The 19,353-nt window shown below is 44.7% G+C and overlaps 2 protein-coding genes across 5 annotated transcripts; one reads left to right on the plus strand and one right to left on the minus strand.

Moving 5' to 3' along the window:
• Positions 1 to 36: 36 nt before the first annotated feature.
• ADRM1 (ADRM1 26S proteasome ubiquitin receptor) lies at positions 37 to 12,474 on the minus strand. Of its 3 annotated transcripts, none has more exons than XM_073682990.1 (10): positions 12,340 to 12,474; positions 6,993 to 7,203; positions 6,581 to 6,697; positions 5,128 to 5,251; positions 3,890 to 3,976; positions 3,202 to 3,256; positions 2,857 to 3,089; positions 2,306 to 2,466; positions 552 to 654; positions 37 to 357 (listed from the first exon to the last, which is right to left on the minus strand). In XM_073682990.1, the coding sequence occupies exons 1-10, from the start codon at positions 12,435 to 12,437 to the stop codon at positions 257 to 259; spliced, it is 1,290 nt and encodes a 429-aa protein (XP_073539091.1). In that variant the 5' UTR covers positions 12,438 to 12,474; the 3' UTR covers positions 37 to 256. The 3 variants fall into 3 exon arrangements, with proteins under 3 accessions (XP_073539091.1, XP_073539090.1, XP_073539089.1); XM_073682989.1 differs by having other exon boundaries at positions 2,306 to 2,463; positions 3,202 to 3,283; XM_073682988.1 differs by having other exon boundaries at positions 3,202 to 3,283.
• A 22-nt stretch (positions 12,475 to 12,496) lies between these two features.
• On the plus strand, positions 12,497 to 17,082 carry LOC141272360 (uncharacterized). Of its 2 annotated transcripts, none has more exons than XM_073682992.1 (4): positions 12,497 to 12,642; positions 15,138 to 15,360; positions 15,566 to 15,728; positions 15,809 to 17,082. In XM_073682992.1, the coding sequence occupies exons 2-4, from the start codon at positions 15,171 to 15,173 to the stop codon at positions 16,164 to 16,166; spliced, it is 711 nt and encodes a 236-aa protein (XP_073539093.1). In that variant the 5' UTR covers positions 12,497 to 12,642; positions 15,138 to 15,170; the 3' UTR covers positions 16,167 to 17,082. The 2 variants fall into 2 exon arrangements, with proteins under 2 accessions (XP_073539093.1, XP_073539092.1); XM_073682991.1 differs by having other exon boundaries at positions 12,499 to 12,686.
• The last annotated feature ends 2,271 nt before the right edge of the window (positions 17,083 to 19,353 follow it).

The following is a 19,353-nucleotide window of genomic DNA, read 5'->3' on the forward strand; positions in this document are numbered from 1 at the left end:
AGTGCTCACTGTAATCAGCACAAGAACCACTCTCGGTCTGGGAACAAACTGTATGGGTGTTTAATAAAGTATAATTTTCCCGAGGAAGGTAAAGCTGAATAGCGCCCACTCTGTTTCTCACCCACAGAAAAGCAAAGAACCAAAAAGTTGTCAGCAAAATGTGCAGCTCTGAGGAAGGTTTATTAAACAGAGAAATGACATACATGTGGGGGTATAAAGCCAGCCCGAAGCACTCAAGACCGATCTGCAGCAGGACTTAATCTAAGCTCATGTCTTCCTCCTCCTCCTTCTTCTCCTTGGACTCTCTCTCTTTCTGAGAAGACGTGTTCTGCATCGCCTTGGCAAATGCTTCAATGTCTGATGGGGTGGAGAGAAAAAAAAAAAGTCATTAAAATACAAAAAAAACACAAGATCAAAAATAGGAGAGCAACTAGCGAAGGCTATATGTGAGGAGTGTATATCGCAAACAGCTTTTCCACATACGGCTCAAAGGTCATGAGAAGGAAAGAAAAGGAATTGCCATGGATAAGACCTCAGAGCGCAGCGCCTACCTCCTTTGTTGGCGGCATCCACCGCCTCTGCTGGCAACCCAAACTGACTCATCAGCGGCCCCAGCTGGCAGGAGGCCAGGGCGGCACTGAACATACTTAGGGCCTGAAAAAAAGAAAAAAAAAAAAAAAAAAAGGTATACATAGGTAAAGGATATGCACACCTTCGGAGACAATTTTTTTTTTTTTTTACTTAAAGTATGTATTTTGGTCCATAAAATTAATTTTTTCTATTGGGTTTACTTAAAAATGTTGCATCGTTTGAGCTTTACCTGCTTCATTGTTCCCTTCACATTGCTGGCTACAAAGTGACTTAAAGGGGTTGTCCACTACTTTCACATTGATGCCCTATCCATAGGATAGGGCATCAATGCATGATTGGCCGGGGTCCGGCATGCGGCACCCCCGCCGATCAGCTGGTATTGGTGTTGGCGGCAAAGGCTTACCTGTGGTGCTTGGCCGTTAAGTTGTAGTAGCTGCTGCTTGTTATTGCACATCCACCTCCTATTCAATTGAATGGGAGGCGGATGTGTAGTACCCCGCGGAGGCCACTATAGATGGATGGCCAAGCACCGCAGGTAAGCACTTGCAGCTGCCGCCAGTAACAGCTGATCGGCGGTGGTGCTGCGTGCCGGACCCCGGCCGATCATACATTGATGCCCTATCTGTACAGTATGAAAGTAGTGAACAACTCCTTTAACTGAGAATCTGTAAGTGACACTCTTTTCAGAGCTCCTCTGTGCAGATAGACTCTGTTATCTGTCTTTTTCTGAGCTCATCAAAAGGAGCTCACTGACGGACAGCTCAGTTAACTCATTCTGCAACCAGTGGACAGGGAAATAGGAGCCTGTGAAAGCCAAAGGTTGCAACATTTTTAATGAAACCCAATTACAAAATTGATTTTAGACCAAAATACATGTATTTAAATTAAGAAAAAGCCCACATTTCCTTTAAGCATATTTACTATTTAACAAGATGCAATGGAGAAATGTTCTATTTTGGAAATACACATGCCAGAGGTCCTCACAGATGGAGGTCTGTGCAGTAATAAGGACCCATCGTCACTGCTGACAACACTCCTAGTAATGTATGAAGACTGACAATTGGGCGTCTCCAGTTGGATGCGAGTCCCTACAAACTTACACTGTCCAATCATTGCCGCCAGCGTCAGATTGTATAGACACAACCCTTTAACAAAAGGGTGTCAATTTATACATTTCTAAAAAGAATAACACAGTAATGACAATGGTGAGTTATCAAAAAAGAGGTTTCAGAATTGTTATTTCTCGTGCAATGCGAGTATTTACTGAAACACGCATGTTAGGAGACGTAGGTCTTCTTTAAGATCTCAGCTGACCCCCAAAAAACCCGGCTGCCCCCTTAAGAACCCTCCCTCTCAGCTTGGAGATGCGGAGTTGGTCCATTATATTAATTACAGTTTAGAGTCTATCATTATCTCAACTGAAGCCGATAGAGGCAAAAGTGCAGTCCCTCCATTCTAGTAATTGGTGGCGGATTCGGCCCCCGCTGATGTGAACATGACGCAGAGACAAGTTGATGGGTTTTGTGTGTTAGTGCAGTCTACAGATTTCCCAATTGTAGGTCTGACTAGGAAAAAAGCAGTGTACGCTGCATACTGATGGTTCAGGAATATTTTATCACCTATATTACAATCAGAAGACCCCCACGGACGCCAAATCTTACTGGCATAATGAGGATGCTAATGTAGCTCGAACTTGTATTTACCCACCACATACCTGCTGAAACTGAGGAGAGGTGAGCGTATTCTGGATTTCCTCTGCTGTCTGGGGCAAGGACTCTCCAGACGGGAGGTACGGCAATAAGCGCTCCTGAACTTCAGCATTTGCTAGAATAGGAGCCATGATCTCAGGTGTGAGGACGCTGGCCAGATCCACTGCTGATAGACAAGAAACATGGTGTTAAGTCATACATGTTATCCAGCAGAGGGCAATAATACCCATGCAGATTAGGAACAGCTGGAGAATGGCATTCGCGCTGCTTGCTCTAATAATTACCTAGCATGCCCGCCTCACAAGTAATGGCTCGCCAGCCTACAGGACACTTGGCAAAGTCAAAGCTGCCATTTCATGGTAAAACAGTGAATGAACTGCAGATACATTGGCAACCATTGCTTGCCAGTCTCTATACCCACTGTCATGCCACAGCCACCTGTACTATTGTTAATGAATTGGATCCTAAATTTACTTGTCAAAACGGAAACCATCATTCCTTCATCTAAGAAGGTATGGAGAGATTTTTTTTTTTCCTTTTAGAATTGCCCGATTACCTTGTCCACCTTCCGCATTGGCAGGCACATTCATAGTCGCCAGAATATTCTGCAGGTCACTTAGCTGAATGGGTTGTGTGGGGCTGGTGGCAGCGCTGGCACCATTGCTGGAGCTCACTGCAGGGCTAGGGGTTGCAGCAGGCACTGTCGCTGGAGCCGCTGCGGTGGTGGTGGTGGTTCGTGTGGAAGACGAGGTGGAGGATGGGGTAACAGCTGCTGATTGACTGCGGGAACTGGAAAAGGACACATAGTAAGCCGACATTACTGCAATGAATAGCCGCTTTGTACATACTTAAATTCTCTACAAAGTGGTCCTTGCAGGAGAAAAGGGCACTTTAAAGTTACCTGGATGACGAGCTGCTTGTTGTGGGTCCCCCGCTGCCTAACAAACTAGCCAGTCCTGGTCCAGTCAGAGCACCGAGGCCACCTGCAAGATATCACATATCAATTCATAGGTTTACACATTGAAATAAGCACCTCTTGTAGTCAGTCCTTTTCACTTGTATATTACCTACTAAAACAGCAAAGCAAAAAAATGCCCCAGACAAGCCCTTTAAAGAGGTAAAAAAACAAGTTATTACTCATCTACAGGACAGGTGATAACTTGTTGATCAATGCATGTCTGCCACTGGTACCATCTCCGATCATCCAAACAGGGCAATCTTATCCATTAGAATTGAGCAGCAGTGCGTGTGCCAGACCTCTGCTCCATTCATCCCCTAAGGGGCGGCCGAGCGCAGTACTAAGCTTTTTCCCATAGACAATGAATGCAGGGCAATTATGCATCTAACCCTCTGTCCCATTATGTAAAAGGGATGCATTGGGGAATAGAATTTCCCCATTCTGCTGATCAGCGTCGGACCCTCACCGATCAGTAAGTTATCACCCATCTCGTGGATAGGTGATAGCTTATTTTCACCGGAAAACCCTTTAAATTAGCAGCCACTTAAAAATTAATAAGTCAACATGGCAGATAATGATGGACAATATACGGCATCACCAGGTTGTGGAACGTCATTTGCAGGAAACTTACCAAGTCCCCCCAGCCCAGTGGGTCCAATAAGCTGCATGAGTTGGTTGTGGCTCATGTTGCCCAGCAGGCTCTGCAGGCCTCCTTCTCCTACACAAAGTAAAAGCAGACACCGTTACACATGGATGTGGTGGCAGCTGACATCTCCGCCTCTATGAAAACCCAATATGAGAATCTTCTAGGGAAATCTCCAGTATGTGAAGCTGCAGAGAAGTCTGACAGCCCCCACACAAGTAATGGGATCATCTGCTGTGCACTTATTGTAAGACGTCATCCCGGGGTCAATCAAGCAGATGCATTTTACCATACGTATAATGCCTGCAGGTCATGGCCTGAGCATGGGTGTTATTACCTCTTAAATAACCCCTTCACAACCGGGCGATTTTTCACTTTTTGCGCTTTCATTTGTTTCCACTCCTCCTTCCAAGAGCCATAACCGTTTTATTTTTCTGAGGCTGTACAAGGGCTTGTATTTTGCACAACGAGTTATATTTTAATTTACACCATTCATTTTTCAATACAGAAAAATGGGTAAAAAAAAAAAAAATTCCAAGCACAAAAGTTGGACAAAAAAAAGAAAAAACTACTATACCAACACCGTGGTTTTTTTTCTGGTTTTTATTTTTACAGTGTTAGTTGTATGGTAAAAAAAAAAAATCTAAGTCAGTACCATTAAAACTATGTCAAACTTTTTTTTCCCAGTGGTGATTAAAAAAAAAAAAGAAAAAGTGGTTACTATCCGAGAAGCAACATTTTTTCCCCCTTTTCCGTTGATGGAGCTGTGTGAAAGTAAACCAATGACACCCTGCAAATAATATTCCTGGGGACACTTGACACAACATGCCACCAGTACTGTGAGCCTTAGATGCCACCGTCAGAGATTGAGAGTGGCATTTAAGGGGGTTAAACAGAAGCGATCGTAGCTCATACAACACATGGCGGGAAGGGGATAAAGATGTCTTGGTTGTTTTCCTATCTTATGAGAACCCAATACTTTTATGGTAACTACAAGTCATCCGTCCCCTTACCAGACCTCTATCTTAGGTTATCTAAGCCTCTGGTTTCTCCTGTGTTTCTGCGGTGCGGCACAATGCCACTGCTCACACCAAATAGGTCATGGCCACACAAGTGTAGAATGTAAGCTATAAATGGTGCTACATGTAATTGTAAAGAGAGGTATTTACTATGCCCCCCATACGGCAGACCACCTAGGCTTACAGTACTAGAGCAGAAGCATTCACCTCCCAGTGCTGACAGCTCGTGGCCACCACTGCCGCTGCCCCCTAATGCTCCAGGCATGGGTGGGTTGTTGAGATACTCATTGACCTTGCGGCAGTATTCTTCATCCTTGTCAGTCTTGGGTTCCTGTCAATAAACATTTATACATGACGGTCATTCGCTATCCAGAGAGGAGCAGAAGTGCTGAGCACACATCCTGGAGGTCAGGGACATTACAATGCTGTAGGAGATATCGGGCGCTTATGTGAGACTAAGAGGATCGAGCTGCAGGACAAACTATTTGAACCAATCAGTACATGTGATCAAATACTTATATTTGCAGTATACTGTCATATAAGTATAATCTCATATTAAAGGCTTGCTCACAAAATAAGAAGTTATCCCCTATGTATAGACAACTGATAACTTGCTGATCCTTAGGTGTTCAGGCGCTAGGACCCCCGAGCTATTCCGAAAATGCAAGCTCTGCACATTCGACGTCTGCTCCAGTCATTGTCTATAGGACTGCCAAAGAAGAGTACGGCGCTCAGCTACTTCTGGCAGTTCCATAGACAATGACTGGAGCAAAGGTCTAGCATGCAGAACTCTGCTCCATTCAAGACGGAGCTGGAGAGCGCCCATTCCATAGATAAGGGAAAAACGTGTTATTTTGGGAATAACCCTTTAGATCTCCATCAACACATCTGCACATGTTCTGATGTCTTACAGCTTGCTCCAATGGTATCCAGTCCCAACAATCATCTGTGAGATGAACAGTGTGGACACCAGACCAAGGCCATGTGCACACCACGTCTATTAAACAAGCAAAACAGCAGAGTTTTTCAAGTAGAAGGCGCGTCAGGAAATTTTTTTCCCTAAAGCATCATTTGTGTTTTTTTGGTCGTTCCTTGAATGCTTTGTTTTTTTGAGAGCTTTCCTATGGTGTAGTCTTTTTGGCTTTCATTTTCCAGTCTTTTTTTTTTTGTTTGTTTGTTTTACTCCTTTGAATAATGAAAAAGCTGATAGTGTTTTTAAGTAAAAATGATGGCAAAACACTAAAAAAAAAAAAAAAAACACCACGACATTCAGTCGTCTTCTGGGCATCCTTTCAGCTTTCTCATTCATTTGTATTGTAAAGTACAGAATGTCTTCTGAGCGGAAGACGACAGAAGGATGGACCGGTCTCTTCTTTTACTGAACTGGTTAAGAGACGTTCAAACGCTTGAACACGTGACAGCAAATCCTATTTGCATAGAAACGCTTATTTCTCAGACGTTTCATTGGGGGACGCGGAAAACCAAAAGGGATTTTACAGTGAGTACCAAAAATCCTCTTATTCATTCCTTGGAGCCAATTCGGAAAGTACATAAGATGTCGTGTGCACATATTGTAGCAAATATAATTGGAACAAACCCTCAGCTGTGGCAAGTATTTCAGAATATTTGTAGAAGAGGCAGAAGACCATTTACTACTGACCTGCATCCAGAAGAACAGCCTCTTGGAGCCGGCCTTGAACTTCAGCACGTAGACGCGGCCGGTGGTGCACTGTGCCACCCTCTTAAACTCGCAGTCATCGGGGAAAATAATCAAATCCTGAACAAAAAACAAGAATGGCGGAGTGAGCCGAGCACTGTGTCAATATCACAGCTTGTTAAGAGAAGCAGAAGGGAGATATTGGCCAGAGAAACACAATGCTGCCTGGTTAAATGGGCACCAGCTGGGCACAGCGTGACAGCGACTAATAAGCTGTCCTCTCCGGTCACAGTCTGTCACCCGACTGCTGCGGGATAAAGGCTCCTTCACCTCGTCTCTAAAAACACCTTTAACAGTAATAATAAAACCTATTAAAGTGGAGGATGGCACCTTCATGCCCGCTGTCCACACTTACATCCTCCACATTTCCAGACGTCCTGTCCTTCCAGCAGAAGTGGATCAGGGAGTCGTCGGTTTGCTGGATGTACACTTGTCCTTTCCGTTTGTCTGGAGTCACGGTGCTGCCCTTCAGGGTCATCTTACCGGCTCTAAACTCCACTAAATATTTGCTGGAGGAGCCCCGGGAGCCGGGGACCAGACTGGGAAACAAAGCTCCTGAAGACATCCTGAAAGGAAGAAATGTCACACATGTCAGGTGGGAACAGTCAGAAAGCTGCATCTGAGAACAGGAGGGAACAAACAGAGTACCCAGTAGGGAGCTGGGGGTGGGGGCGACAGTGGCGTAAAGAGGACAGGATACAAGATAAATGTTCACCAATCCATATTCAAGCAATAAAGTAATTTCTCTTAAAGGGAACCTGTCAGCAGGATTTTGCTAAGTAAACTACATGCAGTGTCATATTGGGTCTGATGCACTGATTAAAATGATACCTGAGGTGAAGAAATAAGTCTTGTGGTTCTTGTGTAATCAGTGAATGCCGTTTTGAGATAATGATATGCCCATGCTCCAGGGAGGGACGGTAGGCAGGGTCTTATCCTGGTGCTCTAGGCCAGATCAGCAAGATACGACCTGTCCACAGGCCGCCCCTGTCTGTCTGTCTCTATGATGAGGACCATTCTTGTGCTTCGGGGCGGCCAGTGGGCAGGTCTTGTCTTGATCTGGCCTAGAGCACCAGGATAAGACGCTGCCTACAGTCCTGTCCCGGAGCACGGACATATCATTAACTCAAAACGGCATTCACTGATTACACAAGAACCACAAGGATTTCTTCACCTCAGGTATCATTTTAATTAGAGCAAAAGCCCCAACATGACAAAGGTTCTCTAACCCTGGGACTTTTTTTTTTCTTTTTGGGATTAAGTTTTGTCCTCTCCTTCGCCCAACAGCCACAGCTTTTTCCCCTTCTCCCCCTTTACAGAAGGCCCACGTCTGCCATGGCCACCCATCGGCACATGACTGCATCATGTGGGGGGCTGATGGGATCCAATGTGACAACCGCCATATCGGAAGCTTTTAAAACACCGCTGTAACACTTGAGAGCAGCATTCAAAGGGTTATATTGATCAACTGGCGCTAACTCTGCTAGCAGCAGTTACCCTTGGGTGCCATGATATAGCACAGCCCGCACACAGGGCATGGAGAAGGCCAGACTTCATCGCCCGCTACATGCAGTGATGGCACACTTCCACTGTACATAGCGCCAAAGGATTTAAAGATGTCCTCCAATTGCATAATGAAGTTTTGCAGCTTTGTAATATACAATGTGGCACGACCTCTCCTTGCTGACACTGACTGGGAACATTCTTATGACCATCAATCCCTCTTGGGTGCAGCCTGGTGCATAAACACATTTACACAAGGGACGTTTTGGATTTATTCTCTTGTAACGAGTTGTGGCAATTAAACCAAAGAAGAACTGTAAGGTTTCCGTTCACTGACAGCAAGAAGGAATCTCAATAACAGTAGAGCTTTGAAATAAAGCGTATTAGAAAGTTGCAGAACTCTATTATACATTGAACAAGCTTAATTTACTAAGTTCTAGATCGGAAGGGATGAATTACAGGCTGCATTATACTCAAGAGCTGCACTCACAATTATGTTAGCTGCTCCAGTGGACAGCAGGGTTGTTCCTAAAATATTAACGTAGCTCCATTTATAGAAGAAAATAAATTAGACCCTGGATTATATTAATGTTTAGTATAAACCTGACACGGCAGCAAGAATGGAAATCCCCAGGTCAATAAAAACCACAGGAAATTCTCATGTATCAGTTCTGAAGCCTGTGGGATAGTGAGCGCAGCTCAGGAGTATAAGGCTGTGTGCCCACGATGCGTTTTTTAAGCGTTTCCGCAGCGGCAAAAACACTGCAGAAACGCTTTAAAAAACGCTTGGTAGAAGGTCTGCCATGTTCCCCAATGATAATCCGCATGTGCTGTGCACATGCTGCAGAAATTTCCACTGCAGATTATCATTGCGGAAAAAAACGCAGCACTACCAATTATTTAGCAGAAGCGCTGCAGTTTCGCCGCCATTGACTTGCATTAGAATGCATGGATTATGCATCACTGTATATGTAGATGCGCATTCCATGCGTTCCAATGTGCGGATGGTACCAGGGTCTAGAGGAGAGGACTCTCCTCCGGACCCGGGTACCATAGTACCTGTTAAAAAAAGAATAAAATAAAAAATATGTTATATTTACCTTCTGATGGCCCCTGCTGCGCTCGTCCTCCCATGCCGGCAGATCGCGGTGGACTGAAGGACCTGCGCTGACATCATAGTCATGTGACAGGTCAAGCGATGCTGACGTCGGCAGGTCCTTCACAGTGTACCGCGATTTGCCGGCAGCCAGAACGGAGCGAAGCAAGACTGTGGGGGCCATCGGAAGGTAAGTATAGATTTATTTTTAACCATTCTTTCGGTCACAGTATATAAATCCATGCCGGTTGCATGGATTTATATAGTGTGACCAAGTTGACAAGCACTTTTCCAAGTGATGATAAAATCGCTTGGAAAGCGCTTGTCAACCCGCATGTGGAAATGCATGTGAAGAACGCTTCAAATCCGCATGTCCCTGGCAGGAAAACGCATGTACAACAAGCATGCGGAAATGCAAGTAAAAAACGCTTCACTTCCGCATGTCCCTGGCAGAAAAAACGCATGTACAATCCGCATAGCCTAAGGGTATGCGCACACGATGCAGAAATGAAGCAGAAAATTTCTGCATCTCCCTGGCAGAAAAACGCATGCGGGTTGACAAGCGCTTTCCAGGCGATTTTAGCATCACTTGGAAAGTGCTTGTGACAACTAGGTCACACTATATAAATCCATGCAAACGGCATAGATTTATATAGTGTAACCCGAGAGAGTGGTAAAAAATAAAAAATAAATGTATACTTTACCCTCCGATGGCCCCCGGTGTCCTGCTCACTCCGTTCTCCCTCACCGGCAACATTGAATTGAAAGACATGCCGACGTCAACGTCACGTGACCCGTCACATGACTCTGACGTCAGCGCAGGTCCTTCAACTCACTGCAAAGTGCCGGGAACCAAGCAGGAGCGGTGCGCGGGCCGACAGAAGGTAAGTATACATTTATTTTTTATTTTATTCTTTTTTTTACAGATTTTTTAATGGTACCCGGGTGTGGATGAGACTCTCCTCTCCTCCACACCCGGGTACCATCCGCACATTAGAACGCACCAATAACGCAAGTACAGATGCAGTCTTGCGGAATTGGCACGTTCTAATGCAAGTCAATGGCAGCGAAAACGCTGCGCTTCCGCAAAATTAATGGACATGCTGCGGAAAAATCCGCATCATGGGCACAGCACATGCGGATTTCCATTGGGGAACATTGCTGCCCTTCTACCATGCGTTTTTAATGCGTTTCCGCAGCTGCAGAAACGCTGCGGAAACGCATAAAAAAAGCATCGTGTGCACACAGCCTAAGGCTATGTGCCCACGATGCAGAAATGCTCAGGATTTTTTCCTGAGCGTTTCTGCATCACCCTGACAGAAAAAATTCATGCAGATTTTACATGCGTTTTTCCTGCCAACAGGATAAGTAATGTAATGTATGTACACAATGACTGCACCAGCAGAATAGTGAGTGCAGCTCTGGAGTATAATACAGGATGTAACTCAGGATCAGTACAGGATAAGTAATGTAATGTATGTACACAGTGACTGCACCAGCAGAATAGTGAGTACAGCTCTGGAGTATAATACAGGATGTAACACAGGATCAGTACAGGATAAGTAATGTAATGTATGTACACAGTGACTCCACCAGCAGAATAGTGAGTGCAGCTCTGGAGTATAATACAGGATAAGTAATGTAATGTATGTACACAGTGACTGCACCAGTAGAATAGTGAGTGCAGCTCTGGAGTATAATACAGGATGTAACTCAGGATCAGTACAGGATAAGTAATGTAATGTATGTACACACTGACGGCACCAGCAGAATAGTGAGTGCAGCTCTGGAGAATAATACAGTATATAACTCAGGATCAGTACTGTAATGTATGTACACAGTGACTCCTCCAGCAGAATAGTGAGTGCAGCTCTGGAGTATAATACAGGATAAGTAATGTAATGTATGTACACAGTGACTGCACCAGTAGAATAGTGAGTGCAGCTCTGGAGTATAATACAGGATGTAACTCAGGATCAGTACAGGATAAGTAATGTAATGTATGTACACAGTGACTGCACCAGTAGAATAGTGAGTGCAGCTCTGATGTATAATACAGGATGTAACTCAGGATCAGTACAGGATAAGCAATGTAATGTATGTATACAGTGACTCCACCAGCAGAATAGTGAGTGCAGCTCTGGAGTATAATGCAGGATGTAACTCAGGATCAGTACAGGATAAGTAATGTAATGTATGTGCACAGTGACTGCACCAGCAGAATAGTGAGTGCAGCTCTGGAGTATAATACAGGATGTAACTCAGGATAAGAACAGAATAAGTAATGTAATGTATGTACACAGTGACTCCACCAGCAGAATAGTGAGTGCAGCTCTGGAGTATAATACAGGATGTAACTCAGGATCAGTACAGGATAAGTAATGTATGAGTATATGTATATTATACAGTATAAAATACAGGATGTAACTCAGGATCAGTACAGGATAAGCAATGTAATGTATGTACACAGTGACTGCACCAGCAGAATAGTGAGTGCAGCTCTGGAGTATAATGCAAGATGTAACTCAGGATCAGTACAGGATAAGTAATGTAATGTATGTATACAGTGACTCCACCAGCAGAATAGTGAGAGCAGCTCTGGGGTATAATACAGGATGTAACTCAGGATCAGTACAGGATAAGCAATGTAATGTATGTATACAGTGACTCCACCAGCAGAATAGTGAGTGCAGCTCTGGAGTATAATGCAAGATGTAACTCAGGATCAGTACAGGATAAGTAATGTAATGTATGTACAGAGTGACTCCACCAGCAGAATAGTGAGTGCAGCTCTGGAGTATAATGCAGGATGTAACTCAGGATCAGTACAGGATAAGTAATGTAATGTATGTACACATTGACTCCACCAGCAGAATAGTGAGTGCAGCTCTGGAGTATAATGCAGGATGTTGTTGTGGCACAGCCGGGTGTGAGCCCAGTTTGGTTGATATTCTCGCCACATACATGACACGTACACACATGTGATAGCCACACACAGGTCAGAGCACACAGGGAAACCAACATGGGAATATTTAAAGGGCAGAAGTAGAGGCGACCCCCGAATACCCGGCCACAGACGACCCCCGACCCGGGCTCCCAATACCTGACTCTCCGTACTGCTTCCACCACAGACTCTGCTACGGGCCTCTCTGCCTGCCAGGCCTCTGACGTCACACACAGACCCTCCTCCATCGCTCCCATTGGTCGGTGAACTCTCCCGCAGGCCGCGAGATGTACATTCTGTCTTCTCATTGGTGCACTCGGATGCCAGTCAGAGGCGGCCATCTTAGTGTAGGGCGAGTTTGCGCTGTGTGATTGCTGTGTCACTGAGAGCAAGACGGACAGAGCCGGTGCTGGACAGAGCGATGGACAGAAGGCTACACGGGGGATATAGGCACCGGGCGGGGTGTGGCCTAAACTAACGGCTATAGCACCGGCAGAGCCAGCAGGGTTACTGAATGCTTGTAATCCCGTCACAGTCACATATATGGGGGGAGGCTGCCCTTTCTCATCATCTTAGTGGCCAGAATAGGGGAATCAGACAGAGCCCCACTGTGAGGGCACCCCAACACCAGGGAGGCAGTAGTGACTGTGCAGGCGACATCCCATAATTATGCCACCGACCAGACCGCAACATCCTATAATAACGTAACCAACCAGACCGTAACATCCCATAATTGTGCCACCGACCAGACCGCAACATCCTATAGTAACGTAACCAACCAGACCGTAACATCCCATAATTGTGCCACCGACCAGACCGCAACATCCTATAGTAACGTAACCAACCAGACCGTAACATCCCATAACTGTGCCACCGACCAGACCGCAACATCCTGTAGTAACGTAACCAACCAGACCGTAACATCCCATAATTGTGCCACCGACCAGACCGCAACATCCTATAGTAACGTAACCAACCAGACCGTAACATCCCATAACTGTGCCACCGACCAGACCGCAACATCCTATAGTAACATAACCAACCAGACCGTAACATCCCATAATTGTGCCACCGACCAGACCGCAACATCCTATAGTAACGTAACCAACCAGACCGTAACATCCCATAACTGTGCCACCGACCAGACCGCAACATCCTATAGTAACGTAACCAACCAGACCGTAACATCCCATAATTGTGCCACCGACCAGACCGCAACATCCTATAGTAACGTAACCAACCAGACCGTAACATCCCATAATTGTGCCACCGACCAGACCGCAACATCCTGTAGTAACGTAACCAACCAGACCGTAACATCCCATAATTGTGCCACCGACCAGACCGCAACATCCTGTAGTAACGTAACCAACCAGACCGTAACATCCCATAATTGTGCCACCGACCAGACCGCAACATCCTATAGTAACGTAACCAACCAGACCGTAACATCCCATAACTGTGCCACCGACCAGACCGCAACATCCTATAGTAACATAACCAACCAGACCGTAACATCCCATAATTGTGCCACCGACCAGACCGCAACATCCTATAGTAACGTGACCAACCAGACCGTAACATCCCATAACTGTGCCACCGACCAGACCGCAACATCCTATAGTAACGTAACCAACCAGACCGTAACATCCCATAATTGTGCCACCGACCAGACCGCAACATCCTATAGTAACGTAACCAACCAGACCGTAACATCCCATAACTGTGCCACCGACCAGACCGCAACATCCTATAGTAACATAACCAACCAGACCGTAACATCCCATAATTGTGCCACCGACCAGACCGCAACATCCTATAGTAACGTAACCAACCAGACCATAACATCCCATAATTGTGCCACCGACCAGACCGCAACATCCTATAGTAACGTAACCAACCAGACCGTAACATCCTATAGTAACGTAACCAACCAGACCGTAACATCCCATAATTGTGCCACCGACCAGACCGCAACATCCTATAGTAACGTAACCAACCAGACCATAACATCCCATAATTGTGCCACCGACCAGACCGCAACATCCTATAGTAACGTAACCAACCAGACCGCAACATCCTATAGTAACGTAACCAACCAGACCGTAACATCCCATAATTGTGCCACCGACCAGACCGCAATATCCTATAGTAATGTAACCAACCAGACCGTAACATCCCATAATTGTGCCACCGACCAGACCGCAACATCCTATAGTAATGTAACCAACCAGACCGTAACATCCCATAATTGTGTGAACCGACCAGATCATAACATCCCATAATTGTGCCAATGAGAAGATAACAATACAACTGACCAGACCGCAACATCCTATGACGTAACCAACCAGACCGCATCCCATAATAACAAAATCGATCCCACCACGAGATAACAAAACCACTGGTAACGTCCCATGATAGTGTCACCCACTAGACCGCAACAAACATCCCATGATAACGTACCACCCAGTCCATAACATCCCAGAATAGTGTCAGCAACCAGAGTGTAACATCCCATAATAACCAACCAGACTGCAGTATCCTATCATAGCGTCACCAACTAGAACGCAACATCCCATAATAACTTTGCTCACCTGACCTATTAACCAAACCACAACATCCCATAATAGCACCAGGCTGCAACATCCCATCATAGAGTCATTAACCAGTGCGCATCATCCCTTATCACCAACAACCAGATAGAAACATCCCATAATAATACTAGTGACCAGACAACATCCCATCATAGCATCACCAATCAGATTGCAACATCCAATAATCACGTCACCAAACCGCGACATCCCATCAAAGTTTATCTGCCAGAGCGCAACATTTCATAAAACCGGAGCCAACCCCACCACAACTCTAGATAATAGTATCATTGGCCAACCACAACATCCCTTAATAACTCTACCGGCAGGATGGTGACATCCCATAATAGCCCCTTCCTTCTGCAGGCGTCTGCTGCCCGGTTTCTGGCTTCTCCAGAGATGAAGTCGTCCCGGCTGATCGTGGACACGGATCTGCTGATCAGCGAGGTGAAGAAGCGCCCGGCCGTGTATGACCAGCAGGAGGACAACTACAGCGACCGCACCAAGAAGCAGCTGTGCTGGGACGAGATCTGCGCCGTGCTGGTGCCGGGATGGGAGGAGAGCAGCCAGCTGGAGAGAAACTGCAAGGGTAAAAGTGCTGAGCAGCGGGGCATTACCGCTGTAATGGGGTAGTAGTCCTTACTGCCTGGTCTTCTCCATCATCTTCTGTCTGCACAGCTATGCCAAGTCATTTTGCGCTGCCAGACTCCTTTTAAGTCGATGGAGTTCGTATCATACCTGATCTTTTGACATTAATTATCTTTTGATATTAATCTAATATTTTATTTCAACAGCTAAGGAAATCCAAACTCGGTGGAGGTCCTTAAAGGACTGTTTCCGACGGGAACTCCATCTGCAGAAGAAGGAATCGAGGAGCGGATCGTCGCCTTCAAAACGGAAACGATACATGTTTTACGACCAACTGACCTTCCTGGAACCCACTTTGATGCGTCGATCGTGAGTCACCTCCATCACTTCCCTGAATTCCACTTTCCAAAACTCCAAAAATTAACTAAATTGTATCTCTATATTTTCAGAACTTCTGGAAAAGCTTCAGACACACAGGAAAGTCCTAAATCTGAGGGCAGCGACTCAGAACCCCCACAGAGTCCATTACCAGAACGGGTGGCACAGATCCCTGAACCCCCACGTACCAAGAGGAATAAGTCAGGTGGAAGTGGCTTAGGAGACTTTGAAAGTCAAATTATTGGGATGGTTGACTCTCTAAAGAAGAAGAAGGATAACGAGAAGGACGAAGATTACTTGTTCGTCCAGTCTCTGCTGCCTTACTTGAAGAAAGTTCCTGAGGAGAAGAAGATTGACTTACAAATAGACATTTTGCAGCTGGTGAAAACATACATGCAGCCCACGGGGTCACAGCCTCTGCTGGAGTAGACTGTGTCCTCAACACGGCCATAAAGATCAAGCTGAACCTGTGCTGAACTAACGATTGATGCCTCAAACATCTACAGATCGAAGACATGATTTTGGCTCCATCTACTGCTAGGATGTCAGGCCGCCATTGTATGAGGACGCAGAGATTATCTTCAGATCTAATTGGAAGTGGGCAGTCATGAACGATCCCTTTATGGGGAGACAGTCCAGTGGTGGTCATGTATGCCTTCTAGGTGGATCACTTGCTTAATAATCCACTCTTCAACGCTGCCGCTGTCTTCCTTTTCTTGGCAGTCAGGACCAGAATCAATACTCACATGTAGACTGGTTTCATGTGTCCGACGTTGTATGAGTATACAGACCGGGACCGGAACACAACTCCTCATTCGCACATATTGGACTGTTCGGGTCAGGAGACCCACGGCCGGTCCACATATCGAATTCAGGCATTGAATGCGAGATCCACCTGAGAGTTACAAGTCTGGACATGGACAAGATGGCGAAAATCCAGAGTTGTATCTCGCAGACCACATCATCTCAGGCTGAAGTTTTCACATAAAATCGGTCGTGGATTATTAATTACAGAGAAAGCAGGTTTTTTTTCTATTTAGTTGCAGCCAGTACAAAGGTGTCAACTATATTATTACCTGGGATGGAAAGTCTGATGACACGTTGGAAAAGCTGAGCTTGTTTAGGCTGAGAGGAGATCGCATTTATATGTATAAATACACGTGTGGTCAATAGATAGAATGGGGACATTCATTACAGGTGGAAGAAAGGCGATTCTGGCAGCTAAATAGGAAAGGATTCTTTACAGTTAGAGCAGTCAGACTGTGGAATGCCGACCACAAGAGGTCGTAATGGCAGATACTGTATCAGCATTTAAATAAAGGCTGGATGCATTTCTAACAACAAATGGCATTGTGGGTTATAAATAATAAAGTATTTTTATATTGAAACTTCCATTGAGGCCGGGGAAGATGAGCTGTACATTATAGGCTATAGATAAATGATTCCTTTCTGAAAGTGCCCCCTTCACACATAGGCCGGGGTCGGTATTGCAACTCAGCCTCAATTATGTGACTATCTTCTCTACTAGGCAAAAATGACGCTGTTTCTTTCCGCTATGGGATGGGAGCATATATTTTCTTTTTCAGATTCTCAACTTCTTTTAGATGAAGGGCGTGAAGTTAAGAAACTCATCAGCTTTTACATCTACAAAAATACAGAAATCTATTGCAGAAGTATACGGAAAACACCTAAAATATTCCCAGCACAAGATACCAGTAGAAAATCCAGTTGTGAATCCGACTGAGGACAGGGGCGGAAGTGTTCAATCACTGTCCACATGTTGGTTATCCTGAGCGGATTCTTACAGCATAGATCAATTTATCGATATTACGGCCGATCACGGCCCATACGAATTGAAATACACCGACAAATGTATTATTCAAACAGAAATAGTTGTGAAAAGAGGTTTTTCAATCCAACACAGTGATTTAAATGCAAAAATACTTTATTATGACTTCATTAAAATAGCATGGGCGTAAAAAAATCTATCTGACGCGTTTCGAGTCTAGCTGACTCTTAATAGCGATTCTTACAGGATAAGTCAATCTATAGATATCACGGGAGATCACGGCCCATAGAAACTGAAACACCCAACATATATATTATTTAAATAGAAATATTTTTATCCAGTAAACTGCAAAACTACGGTCCAGCAAGGATATATAGAAAAAAATAGATCATGTCCATCATTAATCAATAGTAACAAATTAAATTAGAGGGATCCTATACTTTCATAACAATGCTCCATAATAAAAGTGGAGTAAAAATGGTTACATGTAGCAATATGTTTTTTAAAAGGTAGCCCTAAATAAGAAAATATATCATAATTCTGAAAAATAAAAGTATGGGCCGATTGCTAATGGGCATGTCATCCATGGGCAGGTTTTTATATCAAGCCGTGCCATCTCCATTGAGCTGACATAACAGCTCAACATCGTTTTTCGCAGCGTTTTTTGGAACAAAACGATATTAAACTTACTGTAGACTAAGCACACACGTAATCCGCATAAAAACTAAAACACACAGAAAACCGGGCGTTTTAAATGCAGCGTATTTACTGTCAAGAGAGCAGGTCTTAGCTGCAGAAAAACGCATGTGAACATGGCCTAAACGTCTGGGAGTAATAGCTCAGCAGTTCACTAAGGGTGTGGGTTGGGACAGTGCTGTGAATATATTATGTGTCTGCACCCTTCCCAAAGATAACCCAAGTAAAGTCAAAATGCTGTTTTTAAATGACTATTATTTAATTTTAAAGCACCATTCATTTCAGGGGGCTGTACATGTGAATTTTATTAATTAAAAGAAAACAAAATGCTGTTCAGCCCTATGTGAAAAAGTAATTTCTCTCTTAGCTACCAGAAGAACATGCATGGCTTATAAGTCTTCTCACTCTGACATGCCAGGCATGGCACTCTTCACAAGAAGAGAAGTTACCCTTAGACCCCTCTCTTAGGTACTAAATGAACCAGTTAACTAAATTCAATTGACAATAGCGTTCACTTTCAATAGTCACATCCAGCCATGATTACAGCAAGACCTGTTGGATCTGAACATCACTTTACATAGAAGCTATGAAGCTTCATAAGAAAAAAAACAACTCCATTAATGGCCAAATTTTTAAAAGAAATCTGTCACCAGGTTTTTGCTACCCTGCCCCATCCGAGAGCAGCATGATGTTTGGGCAGAGACCCTGATTCCAGTGTTGTATCACTTACTGTGCTGCTTGCTGTAGTTTTGATAACATCTCTGTTTTATCTGCTGCAGATCTCCCAGTTCTCTGAAGGCTGAACCCTGTATAACCCCGCCCACACCACTGATTGGCCGCTTTCTGTGTACACTGGGGGTGGGGTTATACAGGGCTCATGAATATGGAGGACTACATGGCAGATAGCTAACTCGTCCTGTAGTGATAATCTCTTGCTGGTAAACAGTGAATTTATCAAAACTACAGCAAGCTGCCCAGTAAGTGACACATTGCTAGAATCAGGGTCTATTTATCTACATTCGTCTCTCAGATTAGGTGGAAAACCTAGTTACTACATTCCTTTTAAAGAAATTGTTCAACAAGCTTATTTAGATGTGATGAGTTACATTTCCTATGTAGATCAGTCAGATA

The sequence above is a fragment of the Phyllobates terribilis genome, unplaced genomic scaffold (assembly GCF_046119375.1).
Source record: "Phyllobates terribilis strain yellow unplaced genomic scaffold, ASM4611937v1 Scaffold_5__5_contigs__length_657084704, whole genome shotgun sequence".
Lineage (NCBI taxonomy): Eukaryota > Metazoa > Chordata > Amphibia > Anura > Dendrobatidae > Phyllobates > Phyllobates terribilis.